At 46.9% G+C, this 10,861-nt stretch overlaps 1 protein-coding gene and 1 non-coding gene across 2 annotated transcripts in view; one reads left to right on the top strand and one right to left on the bottom strand.

Moving 5' to 3' along the window:
• Positions 1-8,152, bottom strand: part of SLC27A4 (solute carrier family 27 member 4) — a 29,010-nt gene extending 20,858 nt beyond the window's left edge. The window contains exons 1-3 of the mRNA XM_087704614.1: positions 7,664-8,152; positions 1,193-1,307; positions 696-862 (exon numbers count right to left, since the gene is read on the bottom strand). Of these exons, the coding sequence (XP_087560740.1) occupies positions 696-856 (161 nt within the window). The 5' untranslated portion in view covers positions 857-862; positions 1,193-1,307; positions 7,664-8,152. The remainder of the gene's footprint in view (positions 1-695; positions 863-1,192; positions 1,308-7,663) is intronic.
• Positions 8,153-9,049: 897 nt separating this feature from the next.
• On the top strand, positions 9,050-9,143 carry TRNAR-UCU (transfer RNA arginine (anticodon UCU)). The gene is made up of 2 exons: positions 9,050-9,086; positions 9,108-9,143. It is a non-coding gene; the product is annotated as a tRNA-Arg (tRNA).
• Positions 9,144-10,861: the final 1,718 nt, after the last annotated feature.

The following is a 10,861-nucleotide window of genomic DNA, read 5'->3' as shown; positions in this document are numbered from 1 at the left end:
TAATCTAATAGTTGGGTTGGCATCATGTAACAATGCTATACCTGTTTCTTTAAATCATACTGTAAAATGTGATTGGTTACTGTTTCCCTCAATCGGCCATAAGAGGGAGCCAGAGTGACGGTTAGCTCCCTGTTTGTTAGATGCTGGGCTGATCTGATCGGAGTGTTTTGGAAGCTGGCTGTTAGAAAGTGCCGTGATGATGATGATGATGATGATGATGATAATAATAATAATAATAATAATAATAATAATAATAATAATGATAATAATATAGATTTGGCTTATAGATAGTCCTAGACTTATAACAGTTTGTTTAATGACTGTTCAAAATTACAACAGCATCAAAAAAAGGTGACTCATGACTATTTTTCACACTTATGACTGCATCCCCATGGTCAGACGTTTGGCAACTCGCTCGTACTTATGACGATCGCCATGTCCCAGGGTTACGTGATCCCCTTTGCGGCCTTCTGACAAGCGTAGTCCATGGGGAAGGCAGATTCATTTAACGACCGTGGGACGAGCTGAACAAGTGCAGGGATTCCCCTTAACAATGGTGGCAAGGAAGGCCATAGAACGGGGCAAAGCTCACTTAACGGCCTCCCTCAGCCACAGAAATTTTGAAGTCAGTTGCGGTCGTACGTCGGGGGACTATTCACAGGGAAAGCAAGAAAGGAAGAAGCGGCGTGACTTACATAGCATCTCGCTTGATGGTCTTGGCGAAAATGCGGAGGAACTTCCATCCACCGGAGCCCAAGTAGAATATGAGAAGGGCTGGCACAATTTGAACCCAGGGCAGGTCAAAAAACAGCCGGAATATGACGGAGAATGAAAGGAGGCCCACCCAACGCATCATTTTGGCCTGAAAGAAAAAGGAAGGGGAAAAAAAAAAAAAAAGAAAACAGGAAAAAAAAGAAAATTTCCCATTTTAAGTTTTCAAGAAGAAACTGCTGTTTATCCAGAACTCTTTCTTGAGCAGGGGGTTGGACTAGAAGGCCTCTGAGGTCCCCTTTCCAACCCCGTTATTCTACGTTCTAACTAAGGCACCGAAGCGATGCTGATAGAATAAATCCTGCGCAAATATTTCTTTAAGCTGGACGTCCGTTTTTCTTTGCTAAAATTTGTTCCTTCGATTAATTTTGGAAAAAAAACAAAACCAAACCCACACGTATTCAATTGCAGGCAAACATACTGTGAGAAAAGCAGGCTCCCGGTCGTAATTAATCCTCCGATTATTACTATTTTTCCACCGCTGCTTTCCTCGTGTCACTTTTCCCAAATGGAGAGGACGCTGCGGGGATCATCACCTGATTTAAAAAAAAAAAAAAGAGAGAGAGAGAGAGTTTAAAAAAGTCCAAAGATTTAGGCCAAAAGTCCAAAGGGGATTCCAGCCGACAGCAACTGCAATTACAATAATTACAACCGGTTAGTTATGATTACGATTCTTCTTTGATGATGGGGCAGTTTCTATGCAAGATAAGATCCCTCTTTGAGTTTTTCCTTGGTTGCTCATCTCTGAAATAATCACGTTTCTCTCCAATCTTTATGCTGGTTATGACCGTAATAAAGATTGATTTGAATCGATCGTTCCAATCCCAAGCGCTTCAGAAAAATAGCACCGGTAAAACCTTTGCTCCCAAGCTGAACTGGCTTCAGTTTTCTAATCGGTAGAGACTCACATATCTATTATTTACTTAGCCAAGTCCAAAAGAATCTTATTTTAAATAAAGCATACAATTCTACCTTTCCCAGCTAAATATCAGCACCAAGTCCAAAGTTATTGAGGCTTCACGCGAGCCGAGAAGTTTTAAAATTGAACAGGCGGCAGAAGAAAACGCGCTATCAAATGAAAGACTTTAATTAAAACTTCAGTTAATGAAGTGAAATTAAGAATAAGTATTCGTTCGAGTATTAATAATAAAAATACATTTCACTGCAATTTATTGGGAGTTCATTTCACTGTAAATCACACTGAACGCATTCCAGCGCCGTCCTGAAGAAATAGCGCTGCAGGAAACCAGCTTTAAGTGGAAATTTTCAAATAATGAGTCTTCAGGTGCGGTTTGCGAAAAGAGCAGGGAGGTGAGGAGGTTTCATTCCAAAAGTTAAAGAACAGAACAGAAGAGAAATTGGAAGAGAAATTGGAACTGGAAGAGAAATTGGAACAGAAATTGGAATAGAAATTGGAATTGGAATTTGAAAAGAAATTGGAACAGAATAGAATAGAAATCAGAAGGGAAGAGTAGAGAAAGAAGAGAAATTAGAATAGAATAGAATAGAAATTGGAATAGAAATTGGAACAGAAGAGAAATCAAGAAGAGAAGAGAAATCAGAAGGGAAGAGAGGAATCAGAATATAATAGAATAGAAATTGGAATAGAAATTGGAACAGAAGAGAAGAGAAATCAGAATAGAAGAGAAATTGGAACAGAAGAGAAATCAGAATAGAATAGAATAGTATAGAACAGAATAGAGTGGAATGAATAGAATGGAATGAAACAGAACAGAATAGAATACAACTTTATTGTCACTTTAAATGTACACTAATCAGTATGCATTGAAATGAAATTTCGTTGCATTCAGCTCTCAAAAGCTAACCATCATGCATATACCCATATATATACACCCATCTATAACCAAGAAAAATGCAGTTTAACCTGAAGCTGGGGTGGGGGAAGTACATCTTGCCCAAGCTAACAACTTCACATGCCTTACAGGGAAGTGAAAAGTTTCCTATAGGATGAAAAAGTTTTTAAAGAAAAGAAAAACCATGCCTAGAAAAGAATTAAGCATCACGACTCATTTAGATGCCGCTGGAAAAATAATATTCATAGCAACTGTCCTGGAAGTCTCTCCTTTTGGATAAAACCACCCTGGGCTTTGCAAACCAGCTTTCCAGATCCGCAGTCCTGAAAGAATTAACAGTAAGAGAGATGGAAGGGGCCTTGGAGGTCATCCAGTCTAACACCCTGCTCACAGAGGAGACTTATACTAGGGATTCGAACTCCCTAATCAACTAGCCAGGCCTATATACATACATACATACATACATACATACATACATACATACATACATACATACATACATACATACATACATAATGCCTGGATATACTGTATATGTATATATGATCCAGAAGCATGCCTGGAAGTCACGATGGCAAAGGTAGCAGGGCACACGCTAAAATTGTGTGCCACCCACCCGAAAAAGAAAAATTAATTAAAAGATTTTGCCCGCTTTTTAGAGGAAAAGAAGCGCATCTTATGGAGCGAAGAATACAGTAAGTGGTACAGAAAACAATTGCCTAATACGTTTCTGACATTTTTTTCCTGCTGGCAACTAATTAAAAAAATCCAAATAGAATAGAATAGAATAGAATAGAATAGAATAGAATAGAATAGAATAGCAGAGTTGGAAGGGACCTTGGAGGTCTTCTAGTCCAACTCCATTATTTTGTAAGGCCTTTATATTAAAAAATATTAGGGAAAGACTTCATTCATGCTACACTGTATCTCTTCATGTAAAATTGTTAACTGTGGGCTGTCTTGGCAATAAACCATCCTTAAACTTGCCATTTTCCAGCTCCTGGACAAATAATGTTTACTCTTCTACATACTTGAAACAAGCCTATTATTAACCATTGTTTGAAGCTGGCTCGCTTCAGTCGCTGTCGTTAAAATGAAAGGCAATGTTTTGCAATCAAAGTGAAACGGGGCGTCTTGGGGCAACAGGGAGAAAGATTTTGCAAACCCCCAAGAGTGATGACCGACTTCAGCCGAAGATGCCTTCTAGAATCAAGAGAGAGAAAAAGTTGTCCTACCAAAAATGGACTTTCTGATGTCCTTTGGCTTCACATCTCACCACAAGGCTAATAAATTATTAGAGATGAATAAAGAAATAAATGTTCCATGTGCCATGATCTTCCAAAACCAATGTTTGGGGAAATGCCTCCTCTTCTGGTGCCAATCCAAGCTTGAAGTCCTAGGCAGGTTTTCAGTCATCCAAATCATGATTGGCCCAAAGATGCTTTTTTTTTTTTTAAACCCAAAAGGCAACTGGAGTTTGTTTTTCCTTGAAGAGGTTTCGCTTCTTCAGTTCTTCAGAAGGCAACTGGGCTTTGTTCTTCCTTGAAGAGGTTTCACTTCTCATCCGAGAAGCTTCTTCAGATCTTCAGAAGGGAAACTAGGCTTTGTTTTTCCTTGAAGACCTTTCGCTTCTCATCCAAGGAGCTTCTTCAGTTCTGAAGACGAAGCGTCTTCCAGGAAGAACAAAGTCCAGTTGCCTTCTGAAGAACTGAAGAAGCTTCTTGGACGAGAAGCGAAACCTTTTCAAGGAAAACCAAAGTCCAGTTGCCTTTTGAAAAAGCACCCAAACATGAGGATGGCTGTTAGAAACCGTTCCCTCCCCATTCCCCGAAAGAGAAACTTCAAGGTGGTTTTTCCACATCCCAAACCTTCATCCTTCCTCTAGTCTCTACCCTCCTCCCATCTCTATGGTTCCCACCATAGAGTTTTGGACTCTCTCTTCCTCACCTGCTTGCCTGGTGTCTTAGCTTTGCTGATGATTTCCAGCTGATGATGCCCAGAACTTCCTTCTGGAGGCCAACTCAGGACCAAATCCGTAGCCACCTCCTCATCTCTGCTGCTACCTTCATGAATGCGCTCAGGGATTGTGATCAGATCCTCCCTTGCTTCCTTCCTTTGCATATGCCAACCAGGCGTCTCGTTTCCAGCTGAAGCATCCTTTTAATATATATATATATATATATTTTCCCAGGGATGCTTTTGATACGGGGCCATGCCCTTCCCTCTCCAGATTAGATACTCAGCCTTCTCATCATGCCACGTTTCGTTCTTGGGCAATCTGTTCCTGTGGGCCCTTCCATAAAGCTCTCTACTTGGCTAAGCAGAAAATTATGCCCTCAACACGGCTTGCCAACTGACTCCCTGCAACTGGCTTTGATGGCACAATAACTTCCCTGCTTCTCCCACGGAGACAAGTGCATTCAGGTGATTTCCTCTGTTCTGACCGAAGCTTCAGCAAACTCCTGGTCCCGACAAAAAAACCCCACAATAATTGACTGCGAATTCTGCTCCTTCACCTCCAGCAAAGTCTTTCGAGGGAGGATTTACAGTCACAGACCTTATCTGGCTTGGAGAGCTGCTAGGCCGATATTTGCAGAACTTAGCAAGGAGTCTCGGAGAGTCACGAACCAATGAAGCGAACTAATGGTCTCCTGCAAACTCCACTCCCCTTTCGCTCCTCTTTTGTTTCCTCGGGGAGGGGCCATTCATCGTCCCCTTGTGGCTTTATTCCCAAGTCGACCCATACTCTTTAGCTGTTCCCTTCATCTGGCAACTCTGCCCATGTGCACACTGGGATCAGGCTCCAGCTGTTCTTCTGCCTCACTGATGTCTGACTCTGAAGGCAGCTGATAACTGGCCCCCTTTCTGCCTCTGACACAGAGCCCACATCCGAGCCTTCCCCAGACTCCAGGACTGGCCCAGGTTACCCCACCTCCCCAACCTCCTCACTGTCCGAATCTGCTGCCAGCTCTGCTGGCTGCCGGCGGGCCACAACATTTTCCCTGCTGGAAACTAATTTTAAAACATTGACCCTCTTCTATCTTCGTACCTATGTTTTCTTGAACGGCTGTATTTTCTGCATGTTCATTGCAAGGAAGGCCACTTTCCCCTTTTAAAAATGCTCTATCAATGCATTCTCTTTTAAAAATGGCAAGTGGGTGTAATTGCATTTCTCTTCCTTCCCCCCAACCCATCTTCTACTATCAGCCACGTTCACACAACCTCCTAACCCCATGATGTCGAACCTATGGCAAGCACGCCGACCCCTCTCTGCGGGCCAACAAAAAGTTTAGCCATCACTGTCCTAACCCCTTTAGCGGGGCTAAAGTCTTTTGAATTCACTCCACTGCTTGTTTCCCCACTGTACACAACGAGGCGTAAATTCATCACACAGGCAGGGTTACCCCAAAACTTTTGAAATCCCCCCTGGGCAGAGTCAAGTTTGATCCCGATTCAAACGGGATCCAAAAGTTGTAGACCTCAACAAATAATGTCGACTTATCCATGGGTTCCCCGGGAAAAATCTTCCATTCATTCCGTTTCATGTACCCTGAGAGCATATTCTGCACCAAAGACAAATTCCTTGTGTCTCCAATCACACTTGGCCCAACAAAAGAATTTCTCTTCTGTTTTTACGGATTACCATTTTACCTGCCAAATGAGGAGGCAGCAAACCCAATCCAACCCCTCTCTGTGACCTTGCAAAAGCCGGAGAAAAGTTTCAGCTTTCCAACACAAGCGGAAATCAAGAAGCATGAGAGGCGGAATGGCTCAGGAAACTTGTAAAACGTGATTTGAAATGTGGAAGTGTGTTGGCTAAGATCTTCCCACTCTTTTGCCCTGTGCAGGTTTATTGTTTTTTTAAAGAAATTGTTGTTATTGGGGTTTTAAGTTTCCGGGGGAGACACTGGACAACCTTTTATCTGGATCGGTTTGGGAGAGGGTCTCCTGCTTGAGCAGGGGGTTGGACTAGAAGGCCTCTGAGGTCCCCTTTCCAATCCTGTTATGCTAAGCAAGGCACCAAAGCGATGCGGGGAGATTAAATCCAGAGCAAGTGTTTTATAACCATGAGTGTTCTCGTGCCGACCTCTCTCTCCCGATCTGATCTCCCAGCAGACTGGATGGATGGGCTTTGTAGTACCAGGCCGTTGTGGCGTAAAAGCTGGCAAGGCTGGGTTTGGGGGGGGGGAAGAAGGGGCTATTTTGCAACCTCACCCCGCATTTTCTACCGCAGGGGCGGAGAAGAGCTTCCCAGCCTCGTCCAGCCGTTTGATTGTGCATGTTTGATGCTGGGGAGAGGGGGGGGAGAGGCTTAATGATGATTTAAACCCATTGGGGGAGGGGGGAGGTCCCCGCTCCTCATCCTATCTGCCCCTTTCTCCTTCCCCTTTTGCCAATATTGTGGAGTTGTTGGCAAAAGCTCAACACATGGCATTTTCAGCATTCCATTAACTACCCGCAACACAGACCCACAAACACACTATTGCCTTGGCAATGCCAACGCAGGGCGCCCCCTCACGCACATCATTAGAGGGCTGGAAGATCCCCTCTATAATCACCCACAATTGGGGTGGGGGTTCCTTCTGAGTGAAGCAGGGACGGGCCCAACGGGCAAGGATTTTGCTGCAATGCTTGGAAAAGGGGGGGGGGAGGTTGTTGCATTCTACACTTGACCCCCCCCACTGGCTCTGGCGGAGCCCCGCCTCCCTCGCCCACATTGGGGAGGGGGGCTGATGGGGAAGACAGTCCCCACCCACCCAGGAAATTGGAGAGTCTCGTTTCTTTTGGGGTGGGGGGAGGTGAAGAACCAAGCTGGAAGGGCGGGGGGGGGGGGAACCATTGGATTATTTCTCCCCCCTCCCCAATTTAAAACTGGGTGGGATGGGGGGGTCTTGTTCTCTTCCGCCTCCCCATCTTGGCTCCTGTTTCCAGACCTTGCATTGAATTGGGGGAGCAGGAGAGAGGGTGGGATGGAAATGAATGGGGGGGGGCTTGCAGGGGGGAGCGCCCCCTTTTGTTCCCCATTATTATCCTATCCCTCCAGACCCCCCCTCCCCGTGCCCTGCCCCGCCACCCACCTGCAGCCAGGCACGGGCGTTCCCCGCATCTCTTTGGAGGAGAAGGGGTTGCTCCAAGCCTTGCGTGGCAGCCCCCAAGCGCAGGAACGGGCGCTGCTTCCTCGTCCTCCTCCTCCACCAGCTGCCGGCAAAGCCCAAATCTGCTGAGCCACCGGCGTTTCTCTTCCCGTCCCGGCTTGCACCTGCCTGGCCCAGCCTTCTCCATGCGAAGGGCAGCGGCGGCGGCGGCAGGAGGAGGAGGAGGCGTAATTCCAAAGCAGCCTCCGAAGGGGATGCTTCGCAGAGGCTTGGGCGCTTGCAGAGCTCAGGGGATCCTCCAGGGGGCGCGCTCGCCCGCAGCTGCTTTCCCGCGAGGCAGGACGGGAGTTGTAGTTTCCTCCCGTCTTCCCAGCCATGGGACCCTGGGGGAAAGGGGATGGGGGGGCTTGGAGGGGGGAGGGGAGGATCGCTCCGTTTCTTCTTCTTCTTCTTCTTCTTCTTCTTCTTCTTCTTCTTCTCTTCTTCTTCTTCTTCTCTTTCCCCCTTTCTTCAATCTCTGCCACTCCTTTCCTTCTTTCTTTCTCTTTCTTCCCCTCTCTCCCTCTTTCTTCTTCTTGTTGTTGTTGTTGTTGTTGTTGTTGTTGTTCTCTCTTTCCCTTTCTTCTATCTCTACCTCTCTCTCTCTCCCCCTACTTTCTCTTTCATTCCTCTTCCTCCCACTTTCTCTCCCTCCCTCTCCCCCTCTCCTTCCTTCCTTTCATTCCTCTCCTTCCCTCTCTTTCTCTCCCCCTCCCTCTCCTTTCTTTCTCTTTCTTTTTTTCCTCTCCCTCCCTTTCTCTCTCCTCTCTATCACCTTCTCTTTCTTCTTTCTTTCTTTCTTTCTTTCTTTCTTTCTTTCTTTCTTTCTTTCTTTCTTTCTTTCTTTCTTTCTTTCTTTCTTTCCTCTCCCTCTCTCTTCTCTTCGCATCCTCTCTCCTCTTTCTCTCTCTCTCTCCCCCCCCTCTTCTCTCCCCCCCCTCTCTCCTCTCTGTCCCCCACCTCTCTCTCTCTGCAAATTGTCCCGGAGTTGGCGGGGCGCTGCAGAATTGCACGGGAGGGGGAGAAAGACCCTCCCCAAGACCCCCTCCCAGGGATTTGCACCCGTGCAACTCACACAATTCACACCATGCGCCAAGTCGCACGAGAAAAGCAACGCAGGGGAGGGCGGGGGTGGGCAGGCATTTGGGGTCGGGGGGGGGGAGAGACCCTCCTTCTGCAAATGGGGAGGGGGGCGCGGATGGCCCCCATCGCTCCCCCCCATCTCTCCAGCGAGGCCAATGCAAAGCAAGCGGCGGCTGGGGAAGCAGCTCTGCCGTGGCTTATGGGCCGGAGCAAAGGGCAGGCGGGCTGCGCTGCGAAAACGCGTAGGGCTCTGTGGCGCAATGGATAGCGCATTGGACTTCTAGATCAATGACGGGACGGAGTCATTCAAAGGTTGTGGGTTCGAGTCCCACCAGAGTCGCATTTTTTTCCCCAGCGTTAAAAAAAAGAGAAAGAAAGAAAGAAGCTAAAAAAAAAAAAGCGCCGCTTTTTGGAAAAAACTTTTTGGGGAGGAGAAAAAAAAAGAAAGAAAAGTTTTGGAAAAGTTTTGCAATGCTTTCTCACGGGACGGAGAAGAGGGGGGAGGGGGAAAGTCGAGTCCTTCTGACCTCCCCCCCTTCTTTGCTTCGTTCCCCTTCCTCCCTCGCACTCCCCACCCCCACCCCGAGAAAGACGAGGTGGGTGGGTTGCATAACGCCAGCAGGGCGCACGTGGGCGCACAGGGGAAGCGGCAACGCCAGCGCTAAAAGGAACAAATCAGAAACAATCAGAATCGAGCTGGAAGGGACCCTGGAGGTCTTCTAGTCCATCCCCCTGCTCAAGCAGGAGACCCTATGACATTTCAGGACAGAAGGAAGGGAGGAAGGAAGGAAGGAAGGAAGGGAGTTGGAAGGAACCCTGGAGGTCTTCTAGTGACTAGTCCAGCCCCCTGCTCAAGCAGGAGACCCTGACATTTCAGGAAGGGAGGAAGGGAGGAAGGAAGGGAGTTGGAAGGAACCCTGGAGGTCTTCTAGTCCACCCCCCTGCTCAAGCAGGAGACCCTATGACATTTCAGGACAGAAGGAAGGAAGTTGGAAGAGACCCTGGTGTCACGCGATCCCCTTTTGCGACCTTCTGACCCGCAAAGAACCCAGGAAGCTTGATTCACTTAACGACCGGGTGAGTAACCACCAGTGATTCATTTAACAAACGTGGCAAGAATTGTCGTAAAAGGGGGCAAGGCTCACTTCACGGATTTCCTCACTTAGCCACCTAAATTCTAGGTTCAACTGTGGTCGTATGTTGAGGATGACCTGTCTTGTTTTGCTCTAAGGAAGAGGAAACTGTTTCACAGCAACCAACCTACCACCTCCGTGTAATTATGGCCCTTCTGCATAAGTAATTTCGCATGGTTGTTTTTTTAACCTTATCTAAGATATGAATATATCATTGGAATCCTTCCCGACTGGAATACCTGATGTTGCATTTGTTCTCCCAAGGAAAAATGCGCTTCCCTCACACGCACCAAAATATTTATTACCATAAAGTTGTCAGATATCTGACATGATAAAGGTAAAAGTTCCCTTCGCACATATGTGCTAGTCGTTCCCGACTCTAGGGGGCGGTGCTCATCTCCGTTTCAAAGCTGAAGAGCCAGTGCTGTCCGAAGACGTCTCCGTGGTCATGTGGCCGGCATGACTCAACGCCTTCGAAGGTGTACGGAACGCTGTTCCCTTCCCACCAAAGGTGGTTCCTATTTTTCTACTCGCATTTTTTACGTGCTTTCGAACTGCTAGGTTGGCAGAAGCTGGGACAAGTCACGGGAGCTCACTCCGTTAGGGGGTGCTAGGGATTCGAACCGCCCAACTGCTGACCTTTCTGATCGACAATCCACCGCTTCCCTTACTTATCTGACATGATACTGCCATTCATATGGAGGGAAGAGGGTAGCATGGGGATAAGCTGTATTTTATAACCTTTTTCCTGGCAGCGTAAGCAGCTATGCAATATTCTCACCTTTTGGGGAATGAAATAAGGAGGGGGGGGGGCAGGTGGATCGTGTCCGTTGGTTGAAAGGGGAAGAAGACCACGGGAACGGATCTTTACCTGGCTCTCAGGACGGTCCGTCACAATAAACATCTTCATACCTGATGGGCTGAA

This window comes from Thamnophis sirtalis, unplaced genomic scaffold, assembly GCF_051295495.1.
Source record: "Thamnophis sirtalis isolate CommonGarterSnake01/CBP01778 unplaced genomic scaffold, rThaSir2_p1.2 scaffold_2, whole genome shotgun sequence".
Lineage (NCBI taxonomy): Eukaryota > Metazoa > Chordata > Lepidosauria > Squamata > Natricidae > Thamnophis > Thamnophis sirtalis.
Note: the sequence above shows the minus strand (reverse complement) of the source record. Positions and strands in the feature narration are given on the sequence as shown.